This window comes from Lolium perenne, chromosome 1 (assembly GCF_019359855.2).
Source record: "Lolium perenne isolate Kyuss_39 chromosome 1, Kyuss_2.0, whole genome shotgun sequence".
In the NCBI taxonomy this organism is placed as follows: Eukaryota; Viridiplantae; Streptophyta; class Magnoliopsida; order Poales; family Poaceae; genus Lolium; species Lolium perenne.
Window position 1 is genome coordinate 181,976,627 of NC_067244.2, and position 18,891 is coordinate 181,995,517.

The window sequence follows — 18,891 nt, forward strand, 5'->3', positions numbered from 1 at the left end:
TCCCAACTAGCAATGTGGGACTAAACTTTGTCCCCCAAGGCTGTCCCAAGCTGCCAACGTGATGGGCCTTGAGATTTCAGGAATTGTAGACTATATGGGCTGCTTTACTGGGCTGCAGCCCATCTACATTCAACATCAAGTTCGGCACACTCGCAAATCCTGACGCTTCCAATTCCTAGGATGTTTGTGGGGTTCTGTCATGTGAAAGCATTTCTAACTAAGTGTAAAACTAATGTAAGCGTAGGTCATATATATTTTGATACTAACCTGCCAGCGACTGGGTTGTACTCCTTGCTTGGCCTATGTAGGATGGTTTCTTTGTGAGTTATCCACATGTTCTATCTTTCTTTCTCAAGCTTAAATAGTAACACTGCTACACTAATATTTGATATCTTGTGGTACAACAACCATATGATAGATGCTTTTACGTGTTTCAATACTACCATAATGTGCACATGGACATTGGTGTACTCTTTTGAGCATCTCCTCCCTCAACGAAGTATCACCCTAATAGATGTCTTGGTCGCGTTAAATCAAGTACATAAGGGTATCTTGAGTCGCGTCCCCCAAAGCGGCCATCAAAACGCGTCGGATTGATCGAATGGGGATGCCGCTGCCTTAGTGTCGTATTTGGAGCGCGTCCGTTCCCAGCCGCGTCCCCTAAAACCACCCCAAAACAAAAATTCACTTAGATGAGATCTATGTTAGCTTCTCTCAGACCGTGTTGAAACTTTATCGATCCCAAGTTGTGTGCAATCTGAAAGCGATTAGCCTGTGTGTAAGGTCCCCATAGTTCCATTGCATGGGTGAAGTGTTTTTGGGATAGTCATGATTGACTTCATGAAGTGTACTTGGGAGTCGCGCTGGCCGTAGCTGGCGTTGGCGATAAAGTCGGTGTGGCCACCATTATTGTTACGCCGCTTGTTGCCGCCGGGGCGGGCGCTACCGTAGCGGTAGTCGTATATCTAATTCCAGGTAAGATCCACACACAAATTTCACCTTACCCATTTAAGTTTGTATTGTCCATATATCTAATTTTTTGAGAGAATAGCCACAATACCACTAGTCAAAACCTGAAGTTTCAAAATAGCACTCAAAAAACCGAACTTGCCAAAATGCCATTACAACCTAAGTTTTCATAGACAAAATACCACTGATGTGAAATGTCAACCTTTTTCTATTAGTCAAACCGTGAGGAGCTTGTCAGGATTTTCGAAATTCCAAAGACACCCCTGTGTAACTTTGGGAGAGAAGCCAAGTTTGCCCGACCTGTACTTTTCTTATCCCAGCCGGGTTCCAACCATGGCGGCTCGCACGACCTAAGCAAACCGCCGGTGTGGTAGCACGAAGGGATCCTTCCACGGGTCGCATGTGCTTAACATGATGCGCCGCAGGGTCTACGTGGAGTTTCTTCTCAGCATGTTCTCTCGGGACACGTAACATATCACAAGGTTTTCATGCAAAGATATCTCGATTCTCACGGAGAAACTTGATGAGCGTGATTTCCTATTGGGCAGACATGCCCGTTCAAATGGTAACCTGTCTACTAGAGTCGCTGATATATCTCCGACGTATCAATAATTTCTTATGTTCCATGCCACATTATTGATGATATCTGCATGTTTTATGCATACTTTATGTCATATTTATGCGTTTTCCGGAACTAACCTATTGACGAGATGCCGAAAAGCCGCTTGTCGTTTTCATTGTTTTTGGTTTCAGAAATCCTAGTAAGGAAATATTCTCGGAATCGGACGAAATCAACGCCCAGCATCCTATTTTTCCACGAAGCTTCCAGAACACCCGAGAGTCGCCAGAGGGGAGCCCTGGTGGGCCCAGGAGGTAGGCTGGCGCGGCCCAGGCCCTAGCCGCGCCGCCCTATCATCTCACCGCCTCGTCGCCCCTCCGACTCCGCCTCTTCGCCTATTTAAAGGTTCCTAACGTAAATCATCGAGACGGAAAAGCCACGGTACGAGAAACCATCCAGAGCCGCCGCCATCGCGAAGCCAAGATCTGGGGGACAGGAGTCTCTGTTCCGGCACGCCGCCAGGACGGGGAAGTGCCCCTGGAAGGCTTCTCCATCGACACCACCGCCATCTTCATCACCGCTGCTGTCTCCCATGAGGAGGGAGTAGTTCTCCATCGAGGCTCGGGGCTGTACCGGTAGCTATGTGGTTCATCTCTCTCCCTATATACTTCAATACAATAATCTCATGAGCTGCCTTACATGATTGAGATTCATATGATGATGCTTGTAATCTAGATGTCATTATGCTAGTCAAGTGGGTTTTACTTATGTGATCTCCGGAGACTCCTTGTCCCACGTGTGTAAAGGTGACAGTGTGTGCACCGTGTGGGTCTCTTAGGCTATATTTCACAGAATACTTATTCACTGTTATGAATGGCATAGTAAAGTGCTTATTTATATCTCTTTATGATTGCAATGTGTTTTGCATCACAATTCATCTATGTGCTACTCTAGTGATGTTATTAAAGTAGTTTATTCCTCCTGCACGGTGTAATGGTGACAGTGTGTGCATCGTGTTAGTACTTGGCGTAGGTTATGATTGTGATCTCTTGTAGATTATGAAGTTAACTATTGCTATGATAGTATTGATGTGATCTATGCCTCCTTTCGTAGCGTGAAGGTGACAGTGTGCATGCTATGTTAGTACTTGGTTTGGTTATGTTGATCTGTCATGCACTCTAAGGTTATTTAAACATGAACATCGAATATTGTGGAGCTTGTTAACTCCGGCATTGAGGGTTCGTGTAATCCTACACAGTTAGTGGTGTTCATCATCAAACAAGAGGGTGTAGAGTCTAGCATCTATTTATTTATTCTGTTATGTGATCAATGTTGAGAGTGTCCACTAGTGAAAGTATGATCCCTAGGCTTTGTTTCCAATACTGCTATCGCTGCTTGTTTACTGTTCTACTGCATCTGTACTGTCCGCAATATTACCACCATCAACTACACGCCATCAAGCACTTTTCTGGTGCCGTTACTACTGCTCATATTTATTCATACCACCTGTATTTCACTATCTCTTCGCCGAACTAGTGCACCTATTAGGTGTGTTGGGGACACAAGAGACTTCTTGCTTTGTGGTTGCAGGGTTGCATGAGAGGAATATCTTTGACCTCTTCCTCCCTGAGATCGATAAACCTTGGGTGATCCACTTAAGGGAAACTTGCTGCTGTTCTACAAACCTCTGCTCTTAGAGGCCCAACACTGTCTACAAGAATAGAAGCACCCGTAGACATCAAGGACTTTTCTGGCGCTGTTGCCGGGGATGAAAGGTAAAAGGCACTCATACTCCGGTTCCAGGTAACAGTACTTTTCTGGCGCCATTGTGTGTGTGCTCGAAGCTATTTCCTTTAGATCCCGCAATTGTATCTTTTTATTTCTTGTTTACACTAGTTAGGCATAATGGAAAACAACAAAAATATGAGAGATCTTTATGAACTTTATCTTGAATTAGGACATGACGTGTTTGAAGAGAGAATTAAAAAACCCATGGAACTTTATATGCATGCTAACGGGAATGTTATTAATATGAATGCTTTGAACACTATTGTTGCTAATGCTATGGAAAATTCTAAGCTTGGGGAAGCCGGTTTTGATGAGCATGATCTTTTTAGTCCCCCGGGCATTGAGGAGGAAATTTACTTTGATGATACTTTGCCTCCTATTTATGATGATTATAATGATAGTGGTCTTTTGGTGCCACCTGTTATGGAGGATAAATTTGATTATGATTATGCTATGCCTCCTACATTTGATGAGAATAATAATTATAGCTACTTTGTTGAATTTGCTCCCACTACAACTAATAAAATTGATTATGCTTATGTGGAGAGTAGTAATAATTTTATGCATGAGACTCATGATAAGAATGCTTTATGTGATAGTTATATTGTTGAGTTTGCTCATGTTGCTACTGAAAGTTATTATGAGAGAGGAAAATATGGTTGTAGAAATTTTCATGTTACTAAAATGCCTCTCTATGTGCTGAAATTTTTGAAGCTACACTTGTTTTATCTTCCTATGCTTGTTACTTTGCACTTTATGAACTTGTTTATTTACAAGATTCCTATGCATAGGAAGCATGTTAGACTTAAATATGTTTTTAATTTGCATTTTGATGCTCTCTTTTGCTTCAAATACTATTTCTTGCGAGTGCATCATTAAAACTGCTGAGCCCATCTTAATGGCTATAAAGAAAGAACTTCTTGGGAGATAACCCATGTGTTTATTTTGCTACAGTACTTTGTTTTATATTTGTGTCTTGGAAGTTGTTACTACTGTAGCAACCTCTCCTTATCTTACTTTGTTGCATTGTTGTGCCAAGTGAAGTCTTTGATAGTAAGGTTCATACTAGATTTGGATTACTGCGCAGAAACAGATTTCTTTACTGTCACGAATCTGGGCAAAATTCTCTGTAGGTAACTCAGAAAATTATGAAAATTTACGTGAGTGATCCTCAGATATGTACGCAACTTTCATTAAATTTGAGCATTTTCATTTGAGCAAGTCTGGTGCCTCAATAAAATTCGTCTTTACGGCCTGTTCTGTTTTGACAGATTCTGTCTTTTATTTCGCATTGCCTCTTTTGCTATGTGGGATGGATTTCTTTGTTCCATTAACTTCCAGTAGCTTTAAGCAATGTCCAGAAGTGTTAAGAATGATTGTGTCACCTCTGAACATGTGAGTTTTTGATTATGCACTAACCCTCTAATGAGTTTGTTTCGAGTTTGGTGTGGAGGAAGTTTTCAAGGGTCAAGAGGTGAGGATGATATACTACGATCAAGAAGAGTGAAAAGTCTAAGCTTGGGGATGCCCCAGTGGTTCATCCCTGCATATTTCAAGAAGACTCAAGCATCTAAGCTTGGGGATGCCCAAGGCATCCCCTTCTTCATCGACAAATTATCAGGTTCCTTCTCTTGAAACTATATTTTTATTCGGCCACATCATATGTGTCTTACTTGGAGCGTCTGTATGTTTCTTGTTTTTGTTTTTGTTTGAATAAATGCTTGTGTGGGAGAGAGACACGCTCCGCTGGTTCGTATGAACACATGTGTTCTTAGCTTTTAGTATTCATGGCGAAGGTTGAAACTGCTTCGTTAATTGTTATATGGTTGGAATTGCAAAATGATACATGTAGTAATTGGTATGATGTCTTGAATAATTTGATACTTGGCAATTGTTGTGCTCATGTTTAAGCTCTTGCATCATATACTTTGCACCCATTAATGAAGACATACATAGAGCTTGCTAAAATTTGGTTTGCATAATTGGTCTCTCTAAGGTCTAGATAATTTCTAGTATTGAGTTTGAACAACAAGGAAGACGGTGTAGAGTCTTATAATGTTTACAATATGTCTTTTATGTAAGTTTTGCTGTACCGCTTCATACTTGTGTTTGTTTCAAATAACCTTGCTAGCCTAAAACCTTGTATCGAGAGGGAATACTTCTCGTGCATCCAAATCCTTGAGCCAATAACTATGCCATTTGTGTCCACCATACCTACCTACTACATGGTATTTCTCCGCCATTCCAAAGTAAATTGCTTGAGTGCTACCTTTAAAATTTCCATTCTTTATCTTTACAATTCATAGCTCATGGGACAAATAGCCTAAAAACTATTGTGGTATTGAATATGTACTTATGCATTTTATCTCTTATTAAGTTGCTTGTTGTGCGATAACCATGTTCCTGGGGATGCCATCAACTACTCTTTGTTGAATATCATGTGAGTTGCTATGCATGTTCGTCTTGTCTGAAGTAAGGGAGATTTACCACTTAATGGTTAGAGCATGCATATTGTTAGAGAAGAACATTGGGCCGCTAACTAAAGCCATGATCCATGGTGGAAGTTTCAGTTTTGGACAAATATCCTCAATCTCATAAGAGAAAATTAATTGTTGCTACATGCTTATGCATTAAAGAGGAGTCCATTATCTGTTGTCTATGTTGTCCCGGTATGGATGTCTAAGTTGAGAATAATCAATAGCGAGAAATCCAATGTGAGCTTTCTCCTTAGACCTTTGTACAGGCGGCATAGAGGTACCCCTTTGTGAAACTTGGTTAAAACATGTGCATTGCGATAATCCCGGTAATCCAAGCTAATTAGGACAAGGTGCGGGCACTATTAGTATAATATGCATGAGGCTTGCAACTTGTAAGATATAATTTACATGATACATATGCTTTATTACTACCGTTGACAAAATTGTTTCTTGTTTTCAAAATCAAAGCTCTAGCACAAATATAGCAATCGATGCTTTCCTCTTTGAAGGGCCCTTTCTTTTACTTTTATGTTGAGTCAGTTCACCTATTTCTCTCCATCTCAAGAAGCAAACACTTGTGTGAACTGTACATTGATTCCTACATACTTGCATATTGCACTTGTTATATTACTTTGCATTGACAACTATCCATGAGATATACATGTTACAAGTTGAAAGCAACCGCTGAAACTTAATCTTCCATTGTGTTGCTTCAATGCCTTTACTTTGAATTATTACTTTATGAGTTAACTCTTATGCAAGACTTATTGATGCTTGTCTTTAAGTACTATTCATGAAAAGTCTTTGCTTTATGATTCATTTGTTTACTCATGTCATTACCATTGTCTTGAATTGCTGCATTCATTACATGTGTTTACAATAGTATGATCAAGGTTATGATGGCATGTCACTCCAGAAATTATCTTTGTTATCGTTTACCTGCTCGGGACGAGCAGAAACTAAGCTTGGGGATGCTGATACGTCTCCGACGTATCGATAATTTCTTATGTTCCATGCCACATTATTGATGATATCTACATGTTTTATGCATACTTTATGTCATATTTATGCGTTTTCCGGAACTAACCTATTGACGAGATGCCGAAAGGCCAGTTGCTGTTTTCTGCTGTTTTTGGTTTCAGAAATCCTAGTAAGGAAATATTCTCGGAATCGGACGAAATCAACGCCCAGCATCCTATTTTTCCACGAAGCTTCCAGAACACCCGAGAGTCGCCAGAGGGGAGCCCTGGTGGGCCCAGGAGGTAGGCCGGCGCGGCCCAGGCCCTGGCCGCGCCGCCCTATCATCTCACCGCCTCGTCGCCCCTCCGACTCCGCCTCTTCGCCTATTTAAAGGTCCCTAACCTAAATCATCGAGACGGAAAAGCCACGGTACGAGAAACCATCCAGAGCCGCCGCCATCGCGAAGCCAAGATCTGGGGGACAGGAGTCTCTGTTCCGGCACGCCGCCGGGACGGGGAAGTGCACCCGGAAGGCTTCTCCATCGACACCACCGCCATCTTCATCACCGCTGCTGTCTCCCATGAGGAGGGAGTAGTTCTCCATCGAGGCTCGGGGCTGTACCGGTAGCTATGTGGTTCATCTCTCTCCCTATGTACTTCAATACAATAATCTCATGAGCTGCCTTACATGATTGAGATTCATATGATGATGCTTGTAATCTAGATGTCATTATGCTAGTCAAGTGGGTTTTACTTATGTGATCCCCGGAGACTCCTTGTCCCACGTGTGTAAAGGTGACAGTGTGTGCACCGTGTGGGTCTCTTAGGCTATATTTCACAGAATACTTATTCACTGTTATGAATGGCATAGTGAAGTGCTTATTTATATCTCTTTATGATTGCAATGTGTTTTGTATCACAATTCATCTATGTGCTACTCTAGTGATGTTATTAAAGTAGTTTATTCCTCCTGCACGGTGTAATGGTGACAGTGTGTGCATCGTGTTAGTACTTGGCGTAGGCTATGATTGTGATCTCTTGTAGATTATGAAGTTAACTATTGCTATGATAGTATTGATGTGATCTATGCCTCCTTTCGTAGCGTGAAGGTGACAGTGTGCATGCTATGTTAGTACTTGGTTTGGTTATGTTGATCTGTCATGCACTCTAAGGTTATTTAAACATGAACATCGAATATTGTGGAGCTTGTTAACTCCGGCATTGAGGGTTCGTGTAATCCTACACAGTTAGTGGTGTTCATCATCAAACAAGAGGGTGTAGAGTCTAGCATCTATTTATTTATTCTGTTATGTGATCAATGTTGAGAGTGTCCACTAGTGAAAGTATGATCCCTAGGCCTTGTTTCCAATACTGCTATCGCTGCTTGTTTACTGTTCTACTGCATCTGTACTGTCCGTAATATTACCACCATCAACTACACGCCAGCAAGCACTTTTCTGGTGCCGTTACTACTGCTCATATTTATTCATACCACCTGTATTTCACTATCTCTTCGCCGAACTAGTGCACCTATTAGGTGTGTTGGGGACATAAGAGACTTCTTGCTTTGTGGTTGCAGGGTTGCATGAGAGGGATATCTTTGACCTCTTCCTCCCTGAGATCGATAAACCTTGGGTGATCGACTTAAGGGAAACTTGCTGCCGTTCTACAAACCTCTGCTCTTGGAGGCCCAACACTGTCTACAAGAATAGAAGCACCCGTAGACATCAGTCGCCATCTACAAGGTCAACTCGGCGTGTATCGATTGTAGCCTGGAAGGTCGGCGACGATGAGTGGAGCTCGCTCGGCTTCTCGAGGATGGTGGGCTTGTTGTTGTCCATCGGGTACTTGGCGAGCTCGCGGCGTTGCTGCACTCGTCCGTGCTGACAGCGCCGTGCCGGGGCCCAGCCACCGGAGCCCTCACATCGTCCTCCCTAGGGCGCCTCCCTCCCCCGTCGTCGTCGCCGGAAGCGCTGCTGGGCAAAGTCCTGCGGCGTGGCGGCGACCGTTCCTCTCGCCCCCACGACCGGAGGGCACGGCGGCGGCGGCCGGCCAGGCTTCTCCTTGATGCGGCGGCGCAGGGAGGCGACGGCCATGGCGTTGATCTGCATGCGGCGGCCGGGCGACGGCTGTGATGATCGGGTCCAATCTAGGTCTGTTTGGGCCGGGACGGGCGTCGATCTGCATGTCGTGGCTTTGCCTCCTTGGCAGTGAGGCGTTCGTGGGCATCTCTCGCGTCATGAGGAAACCTGGGGCAGCATCCCCGGGCATGGTGGTGGTGTTCATCTTCTTCGTCGGAGGTGGTCGGCCGGGCTGGTAGTCCTGTGTGGGGGATCATGGGATCTCACACAGCTCTCCGGCAATGGTGATCTAGTCCGGGGTATCATGGCGGCCGGTGAAAACTGAGCCTCGACCTCGGTCTTGGCGGATGATGGCGGCGTCGATCGACGTCGTTACCTTGTCGAAGGCCTCATCTTTGCCCGTCTTGGCAATACACTCGGCGAGTTGGGGATGCGTGGCTGCCGGTGAAGACCGTGCTCCGACCTCGGTTGGCGGACGATGGCGACGTGTTGCGCCGCTACCTTCTTGAAGGCATCATCGTCGGAGTCTGCGGTCTCTCACTCGTGCTGCTCCGGGGGAAACCCTAGGTCCGGGTCTCCCGGATCGGACGATGGCGGCGCGTCCTGCGTCATTCTACCTCTTGGGGCATCGTTTTTGGAGCAGTTGCTGGATGCTGGCGGATGTCGGTGGAGTGGTATTCATCTACCACATTGTTGGAGCTGAGTCTCAGTGGCATGGTGCTGCAGGGTATCGACGACACGACAGATGCGGGATGTTGTATGCGTGCAGGATGGTTGAGCCGTCTGGCGTCATGGTGACATCGACGGCAGGTCTTGCAAGGTTAATGCGATGATCTCTCTTGAAGATGGAGTCGAGGAAGACGGCGGTAGCAACTTCTGTGGCGTGTGCGTTGGCGTGCATTGAGAGTATGCTCGACTGGATGTGCTTCTCACCTGCTATTGGACGGTTTGGGAAGGCATTTAGTTTTCTAGATGATGTGAGTTGGTGTATTGTCACCCTCTTTATCCCACTGTAGGTATAGTAAAGGTGCTTTGAGATTAATCTTTTGTATTGTTTTTGTAAGGTTTTGTGAATAATCTAATAAAAAAAAGTCGTGTTGGATGTAGAAGCTGGGGCGACATTTCCCCCATTTCGAAAAAAAAAAACCTTTTGCACTAGGTGAACAAATGGTCACAACATTGACATAGTGAACATTATTTTAGATCAGTATTAACACAATACGTGAAGTCGACTAAGAAATAAAATGTTATCAGTTCCAAACTCCATATTTGTTCACTAGAGGAACAAGTTATTACGTCCGGATCAGCATTTGTTAAATCTTTATGAAGCCAACTGAGAATTCTCTGTAGACCGAGACATAGGCATATGCTATTTTAGTACATCTCTAAATTTTTCTAGGTCTCGTGCGCACGCACAACTATATCCCCAAATCATGTACAACTTTGAAGAATGGTTTATTAACTTATCAGCATCAAGTTGACAAGTTGCAGTAGCAGCAAATTTCAAGGTGGTGCAGTACAGTACTTTTTTTGCCTAAACATATCAGAGCTTTCACAGATCACCGTAATAATATTAACACGTACTACATGCACATGGCATTTACATGAGAGAAAGCATTGAAATTACACAGGTTGTTTCGATCTAAAGAAAATTACAGGTTGAAAAGTGAAAACATGCTGAAAAGTAACTGAAGGCAACAGGTACAGGCCGAGTAACTGACCAAAGCATGTACTCGTACAACTTACGGCATCAAACGGACTGAGTAATAAAGCTTGTCGTTGAAGTGAGTTGGTCGCACTAGTTCAGGGATGGCTTTCCCGCGTGTGGATAGAATCTTCAGGAACATCAATATGGCAATCATTTGATTTAGCGATATCCGGCAGCACAGGTGCCTGTGGCAGTCTATCAGCTTTAAGAACATCTTGCAGGGTAGCGCCACTCATTTGCGGATTGTCTGCCAAATGTCGAGCAGGGGATGTAGTTGCTAAATGATCAGCCAGGGTAGTGGTAGCTCCTTCATATCTTGCTGCATCTTGCTCAAAAATTTCCTGGTGACTGGAACGAGTACTTTCCGCACGTGGACGATGGCTAGGAGGAGTACCCGGTTGATCCCTCTGCAAAATTCCAGCATGGGAGAGCAAAGCCCACAGGTGGGTGATGAGCTCGCCGCCCCGCGTGAGCTGATCAATGTGCTCGTTGACATCATCAGATGGCGCGACGTAGAGCATCATCTCGGACCAGAAATCAGCTAGGACCTTCCAGCGCCTGGTAGCATCTTGTATCTCCTCGAGCTGCTTCCCCAGCTTGGCGCCGCTCTGGAAGATGGTAGCCTCTGATTCTTCTAGCCCGTAGTTCCTCAGCGCCTCATACTTAGCCCTCCTCCTCATAGATGGCAGCAGAAACTTGTTGGCTTCTACCGCGACGGCATCGAACACACGGCTTGTATCGTAGTGGTGCCCAGGAAGAAGCTTTGGTACGTGGACCACCAAGTATGTGCAGTATTTTGATAGTTTTGTGGCGACACCAAGATGGGTCTTCAGTTCTCCCTCATCTGGGTAGGAAGGGCCATACCTAGTTGTTCCCATCTCACAGTACCAGGTTGCAATGTGCCAAGTCATGATGATGGAGCTTGTGTCTGACGCCGAGTGCAAGTCACGTGCACAAGCCCATGAAAGGTGTCCTGCTTCATTGGAGACTAGTGATGATTTCCCGTTCGTCAGTACACCATTAGTACGCTTCAGGGAATAAATAAGTGCCTTCTTTACTTGTGCAGGTACCTCGATAGATTTTCCCTGTTTCCCACGGACCCTCCGCACGTACGTGTTTGTTTGTTTTTTATCAAACAAATACATGTTTGTTTGTTGGAAGATGCCACACCGGTGTCCGGGAGTGGGAGGGGCGTCAAAATAGCCAGTCAACTTCCATTTAGGCTTGAAATCAAGCAATGAGTACTGCCCAAGCTTGTGCTGCCAATAGTGTTTGTTTGGTGCACAGTGTACACCAATTTTGGCAAAAACCCCATTCAATCTTATAGTCATACAGCACCAGCAACCTCCCCATGTGTTCCATCTTGCTTGTTCTCTGACATACCCACAAACAAAGGATACTCTGCTCCAAATGCTAGTCCAGTAAAGTAGCAGTTGTAGCAATTCAAGAGAAGCAGCGGATGCAAGTACAAATAAGCTGATAACAGTATCAGAATCAGTCATCTCCTTGCCTTCTTGTGACCTGACTGTCCACAGTATTATAAGAGATAGGAACATGACTGAAAGCAAGCACGTAATCATCGCCACACTTGATCCATAATAAATGACAGCAGACTTAGTGAAGAAGAAATCATACATAAAAGCTAACTCAGTCTCAATCACCCTGAAAACCCGATTGCAGTCCGTGACACCTTTCTCATTCTCCAATAGCAACCCCTTGAAAACGAAATCATGTGCCCTTTCCTTGGATTCGCCACAGGTAAACCCAAAGAAGCGCCTCCTCAACAGGTGAAAAAGAGAGAAGGAGAGGCATGTATCCTTTAGCTCTTGGTCCAGTGACAGGTTACTGCACAGCCATATCTTCTCTATGTCAATGACATGATCAACATGCCCTGTAAGTTGTGCTGCATATGATGGAGCATCCAACTTAGATTTGTTGAGGGGCCAGTCGACCAGGTAATGACAACCTTCCATGGTGGCTGGGACAAATTTGCCCCTGGTGTGTTCGTTATACATATAATCAGCAACCATCTTATTCAAGTTCCATGAGCTGCTTGACAGCACACATGGTGCTTTTAGGAAGTCTAGTTTTAACATAGCAATGATGTACAAAGGGGTAACTAGGAAATACAAGGAAGAATTCCCAGCCGCAAGTAAGGTTCTCAAAAGCAAATACCCATTTGCATAGTAAAGCAAATAGCGGTATTGAGACCTTGTTACTTGTTTGATGTCATCGAGTTTATAGCTTGTATCGGTACAAGCATGAAGGATGAAGAGACTTCCAGCCCAAAGGGAGTACATGCAGCTCTTCGCCGCGGAGTGAGATTGCATTGAGCCTAGTGTGTATGCTCCCAGTGGGAAGGACAAGGTGTGCGCGACAAAGAGACCTTTCTGGATGAACCAACTTGTGGAACGGCGACGCTGGGACCCTAAGGTGGCAACGACTAGGTAGGCCATAGGAGTGAGTAATACAAGTACCTCCATGTGGACACTTGGACTTTCCAATAACGCACCGACAGAACTATACCCAAGAGTAGCAGTGGTCTCATTCTTCACCAGCTTGCAGGTAGCATTAACCTAATGAAATCAGATCGAAGAATAAAATTCCATACTTCAAACATGTAAGAAAAATAAATAAAAAGGAAAATCTCTAGCCTAAATTTGCATATAGGAACAAATAGAGTTAACATCGATAGAGGAAAAAAAAACCCTGCCATCAGCAGGGGAATTGCAAACCTTCATCGGCGGTGGAAGACAAGCCTCATTTTCAATGTTTTAAATCGCATTTGTTTGGCTTCATCAGCTATAGCTATGACAACTATTGTGGAAGTTATTGCCATTTGCCAATAGTGTTTTGACATTAGAAGTGCATAGTATATCAAATAAGCACATAATTGAGGAGAAGTAATATCGACGAAAACTAAGAAACTCTAGTAATTTGGATATACTACCAATTGGAGCTTCTACCAACTACCACTGGTCAATTCCTCTATGGGGCGACCCTTCACTCTGCTATCATGACAAAAGAAAAAATATCAAGGTAACATACCAGTTTTTTTTGTGTATAAGTACTTAGATCCATTTTGTGCTATTAGCTACTCTGTAGAGACCAGCTCATATTTTGTTACATGAAGCCCATGTAGATGCACCTATGGCTAGATTTGTCATCTTAGCTGGGATTTTTCAGATAAGTATTTCAATCATTCAAAGAATCATCAGCCACATTAAGGATCTAAACGTCGCTGTATTAGAATTTACAGTATTATTTTTCAAATGATTTGGTCATACACCGATATACATAGTCGACATAGTTTACACCCAGCTACAATCATTATGGCTTAGTTCTGGTTCTGGCCCATGTCGACTTATATATAGGAAACAACATTAGCTCAACAAAATTTACGCTAAGACAAGTAGTTCATGTAAACGTAAACGTAATTAGTCAAGTTTGCTAACGAAATGGGTGAAAACAGAAACCTGTTTGGAGTTCCTTGTCCAATTTGCAGGAGGTGGTGCAGCTACGAATCACCCAAATCACCTACTACTACTGAAAGAAATCCGTAAACTCAAGAGTGGAAACCAGTGACGAACTGGTCAGAACTCAACAAATCTGAGCGGCGCGGCGGTGCTTCTCTACTCGCAAGGAGCTGCAGAACAAAGGATGTGGGCGAGTAGGAGAGAAAGGGGGCCTGCACCGGTGCCGTCGCTGCTGCTCGACGGGGAAGAGTTCGCTGGAGGAGATCGGGGCGGAGGGATGCGGATCGGAGGACCGCCCGAAAGAAACTTTAGTTCAGGCGGTGGATGAGAGACGAGCCACGCGGAACGCTTTGTGACTCCCGACGGAAGCCAAAAAGCTCCCTAAGATTATTTGCTCCTTCCGTTTAAAACATTGCTCCTTCCGTTTATAGAGAGGGCATAAATATCAAGCTAGAAAAAGACCCAAAAATACACTAATTTTGAAACAAGAAGTAGAAGAAACCAAAAGATTAATTTTCTAGAAGATTGAGATCGAGAGACGTAAATTTGTTTTAATCACAACAAAGAAGAGATGCATAAGATTGCTTTTGTTTGAAGAATCATACCGTAGCTGCACTTGCTCCCATTGGCTCAACTGAGCTCCCTGCACTTGAGCCTACTCTGTCCTCAACAGGTTTATCGTGTTACAGAAGGGCCCACTTGCCGCTCTACAAGTCTAGCTAGATGCTGCGAATGGTGTGTAGACAGAATTCTAAGAGCAAGAAGATATATGGGGCTGATCTGATTGATGACTAACTGCCAAAGTAAGTGCCCATCGCCCTAGCGGAAGTCTCTATCTTCACCGTACAATACAAGTCATCGAAAACCGCGTTTGCTTGAATCTGCGGGTGCCACCATTTTGCATGGTCAGAAATCTACGTTTATCACCAGTCATACAAAATATTCTAAAGTTTTCCCAGAAAATGAATGCATTCGTAATATTCTAAAGTTTTCCCAGACAAACAAAAATGGTTGTTTTCTATGAAAATCGCCACAAACTAGGTAGTCTTACAAGACTTGGTTACTACTTTCAAAAGGAAAGAGAAAAAGATTTGCTTACTGATTCATGCAAGCTTGAAGCCAATCACTATGATCGCGAAAAAAGGAAGAACACAATCACCAGGGCAGATTAGAAACAAGTGCTTCAGCTCTCAAAATTAACTATAAATGTCAAATTTTATTCAGGGTGCAATAATTGAGTGTTCAGCACAAACAGATCCCCAAACGAGCAAATCACATAGATACCAATACCAGCACACCTGCGCCAGACAAAGATGCAGGCCCTATAGCTAAAAGCACACTATGAACCCAGGATGCTTGCATGATATGTGAAAGTGACAATGGCTTATTAAAGAAGGAGGGCTGCTACTTCAGGTTCATTTGAGGTTTTTGTTAAACCAATCAGTCATGTCCTTCAGGGCTTCCTCGGCGTTCTTCACAGCAACTGCGTCATTGCTGTCGTATCTGACAGTCCATCCATGAGAAACACCCGGGAAAATCTTGACAAAGCAACCAGCCTGCAGGCCCAAAATGTAATGTTAGGATGGAATATTTTCAGCTCCAGTTCCAGACATCTCGTACCAATAATGTGTCTCCAGTTTATTGACAGTGTGTTGTAGTTCCTGACATTTTTCTCAATATATTATGTCTTTTCCGTTTACATCATTTTAATTTTGACACTTTTTGGTGAAATTGTTTAATATAATACTCCCTCCGTCCCAAAATGTAAGGCGTCTAAGGATTGGTCAAAAGTCAAACTTTACTAACTTTGACCAAATATTTAGGAAAAAATATTTACATCCACAATATCGAATGGACATATTAAGAAAATATATTTTATTATGAATCTATTCATATTGATTCAGTACTGTAAATGTATATATTTTTATGTATAAACTTGGTCAAACTTAAAAAACGTTGACTTTTAACTAATCCTTCGGCGCCTTACATTTTGGGATGGAGGGAGTAATACCTATCCAGTTCATTCTTACAGGAAACAAGATGTTTACATGGGTAATAATACTTGCTAATAAATCTAAAATTGTTAAGTCCAGGGTTACTTCAAGGGGTAAAGGTTGGGTGCTTTTAATTACAAAATGTTCACTAATGTCAAAATGTTTATTACATATTCTATGAATAAAGTAGAAACACGTAATGCCAGAACAATTAAACAGTAATCTTATGACATGTATTGTTTGGCACTAGGGCTGTTTCAAATTTGACAACTTAGGTTAGCCTTAGTTAATATCACAGTCTATACCTTGAGTACATCATGATTGACTTGATGATCCGGTTGTTCGAAATGAGAACTTACCACTGCGTTAGACGACGATAGAACCTGCTCAAACTGCTTGACCAGTTCTGGTGGCGACATCACATCAGTTTCAGCTCCAAGTATAGCGATAGGGCATTTCACCTCTGAAATGTAGCACATGTGGTAGTGTAAAAATTAGAAGCCATACAAATGGAATGTTAACTGTGTATCTGGATACTGGAATTCTCAAGGAAGATTTACCTTTGATGTCATCAACAGTAACAAAAGAAGGGTGCAACATAACAGCTGCCTGGATCTCATTAGCCTTCGCTAACTCTGCAACGACCTTTGCTGATATGTGGAGAGAATAAGCACAATGCTTAGCAGGCTAAACCTTGGAATTCAGGTTCAGATGTGAAAAAACACAACAGTGCTTACCACCCCAGCAATAACCTGCAGCCCCAACGGAAGTCACTCCTTGTTCCTTTAGAGCAGCAATAACTGGTTTTGCCTCTTCAAATCCCTTCTCCTGTATGAAGGAACAATTTATTAGTTTTTAGCAGACAGATTAAAGAACGCACTATCCTTCTGACCCAACAGAGCTTCACTACTCTGGTGGAAGGTAAGGAGAGCAAGCAAATTGGCAATATCCTACATGTCTTACAAAGCTGTCTCATGCTGCCACCTACATGTTGTTAGGTTTGTATGAACTTGTTTTATCATCATTTCCTTACCCCTAGTTACTCAACTTAATACGAACTGAATCAAAATACTAAGGCGAGCAACTTCATGCGACGAAAACTGTAATGGTATCAAATCATAGACCTGTAAAGATCTCGAGAAAGGGAATCGGGAGACAACATACCGGGGTATGATCCTTGATCCACACTTTTATTGGTCTGTCAGCGTCACCAGGTACGAATGGATCCCCATGTAAGAAATCTGGCACCACAACAAAGTATCCGGACGAAGCAACTTTATCGGCTATGTTCCTTCACGAGATAGGTAATTGCATCAGAACACATCCATAGCGGGGCTTTTTTGTTTCTTAGTTTTCTTTTTTGTTTTTTGGATGTGTGCATCCGTACTGTCATTGGGTGCGTTGTTGCAGAGGCTGGGTGTAATTGGTATCTCTTGATATTAATATATTCCCCTTATCGAGAAAAAAAAATAGCCCATGACCATGTGGGCGTATTTGGCTTAAAAATAGAAATTCAAAAGAGCGCATATCCCACCATAGAAGGAAATTCCACTAACATAACTATTGAGAACTTAACAGCCGTGCTCAGATTTTAACCCCAAAATTTTCTGAACAGCATTTTAGTGATGACTGCAGCAACCTTAGTAACAGCAAACTACCGCGGTCTACTGATTAAAGAGACCTGTCTCGTTGCAAATCTACAGGATATCGGTGAAATTAAAATCTTAATATCAAAAATTAAAATGTATACCTCAGAATCGGCGCTTCAAACCCTGCAAACAGAAGACGGGAAGTGGCGTTATTATCCCAGCGAAGGAACTTAGATTTGAACTGGAGAAAAGAGCTGTGGGCGAGGGGTTGGAACCGTAGACATCGGAGATGAGGACGACGGCGGCCTTGGAGTCCTGGGCGCCGGCGACGTAGGCCCTGATCCCGCCGAAGCTGTCGACGACCTTGCCCTCCCCGGCGGCGGGGCTGAGCGTCGGCGGGTTGGCGCAGCACTGCGGGCTAGCCATCCTGAAAGAGGCTGCGCTGGTGGGTGGGTGATTGGCACTTGGCAGGGAGGCTGGATTGGGAACCAGCCGACGGAGGAGGAGAGGACCAGGCCGCGACAGCAAGTTTAATGGTGGTGGGGAGAGGAGGAGCGATAGCGGACGACGCGAGTTGAATGATGGCGAGTTGTTTCGAATCTGGTCGGGGGAAATGGAGTAGCCTCCAGATTTTGGGCCTTTGTTTTGGGTGATCGAGGCCTCGCACCGGGCGACCTAGCTGCTGTCCAAATGCCGATTTCAGGGGAGCTCCTCGACACCGACCTGGTCGGCGCTGGGAGGATGCCGCACACCCTCGCGCTCCCGGGTAGCTAGCTGGGCCGCGGCCCAACATCAGGTAATTCATTTTTTCTTTTTCGTTTCTTTTTGTTTTCTGTTGTTTGTTTTTTTTTTAAAGATTTTTTTAAAATCTGAACATTTGTCAAAATTAAAAAATTAAAATTAAAAAGAAAGAACTTTTTAAAAATCTGAACATTTTCCAGATTTGAACATTTTAAATTTGAACAAAAATGTAGTTTACTCTATGAACAATTTCTGAATTTGAATAAAATTATATTTGAACAATTTTCGAATCTGAACGATTTTCATGTTAGAACAATTTTCGAATTTGAACAAATTTCAAATTTGAACGGTTTTCAAATTTGAACGATTTTCGGATTTGAATGGTTTTCAATTTTGAACATTTTTGAATTTAAACATTTTTCAATTTAAGCAATTTTTTAAAATTGAAATTTTCGAATCTGAGAAAATATAAACAAAACCGAAAATAGAAAAAAGAAAAAGAAAACAGAAAAAGAAACCAGAAAAGAAAAAAGAAAAAAGAAAAAAGAAA

General features: G+C 43.2%; 2 protein-coding genes across 3 annotated transcripts; both read right to left on the reverse strand.

Moving 5' to 3' along the window:
* Positions 1 to 10,342: 10,342 nt before the first annotated feature.
* On the reverse strand, positions 10,343 to 14,888 carry LOC127324046 (uncharacterized). Of its 2 annotated transcripts, none has more exons than XM_051352144.2 (2): positions 14,623 to 14,888; positions 10,343 to 13,117 (listed from the first exon to the last, which is right to left on the reverse strand). In XM_051352144.2, exons 1-2 carry the CDS (start codon positions 14,641 to 14,643, stop codon positions 10,637 to 10,639), a joined length of 2,502 nt encoding a protein of 833 aa, XP_051208104.1. In that variant the 5' UTR covers positions 14,644 to 14,888; the 3' UTR covers positions 10,343 to 10,636. The 2 variants fall into 2 exon arrangements, with proteins under 2 accessions (XP_051208104.1, XP_051208105.1); XM_051352145.2 differs by lacking the exon at positions 14,623 to 14,888 and adding an exon at positions 14,018 to 14,612.
* Positions 14,889 to 15,213: 325 nt separating this feature from the next.
* Positions 15,214 to 18,161, reverse strand: LOC127324047 (endo-1,3;1,4-beta-D-glucanase). The gene is made up of 7 exons (XM_051352146.2): positions 17,876 to 18,161; positions 17,762 to 17,783; positions 17,176 to 17,302; positions 16,749 to 16,839; positions 16,572 to 16,661; positions 16,371 to 16,474; positions 15,214 to 15,573 (listed from the first exon to the last, which is right to left on the reverse strand). The coding sequence occupies exons 1-7, from the start codon at positions 18,024 to 18,026 to the stop codon at positions 15,433 to 15,435; spliced, it is 726 nt and encodes a 241-aa protein (XP_051208106.1). The 5' UTR covers positions 18,027 to 18,161; the 3' UTR covers positions 15,214 to 15,432.
* Positions 18,162 to 18,891: the final 730 nt, after the last annotated feature.

Bases quoted from the DNA above. Each gene is read 5' to 3' on its own strand.
- LOC127324047 (XM_051352146.2), bottom strand. From the start codon at position 18,026: ATGGCTAGCCCGCAGTGCTGCGCCAACCCGCCGACGCTCAGCCCCGCC. The intron at 17,303-17,761 runs GTATACATTTTA...TATCTCGTGAAG, and splicing joins TTTGAAGCGCCGATTCTGAG to GAACATAGCCGATAAAGTTG. The intron at 16,840-17,175 runs GTATGTTGTCTC...TCCTTCATACAG, and splicing joins GGATCAAGGATCATACCCCG to GAGAAGGGATTTGAAGAGGC.
- LOC127324046 (XM_051352144.2), bottom strand. From the start codon at position 14,643: ATGGGAGCAAGTGCAGCTACG. The intron at 13,118-14,622 runs GTATGATTCTTC...TGATTTCATTAG, and splicing joins TGGGAGCAAGTGCAGCTACG to GTTAATGCTACCTGCAAGCT.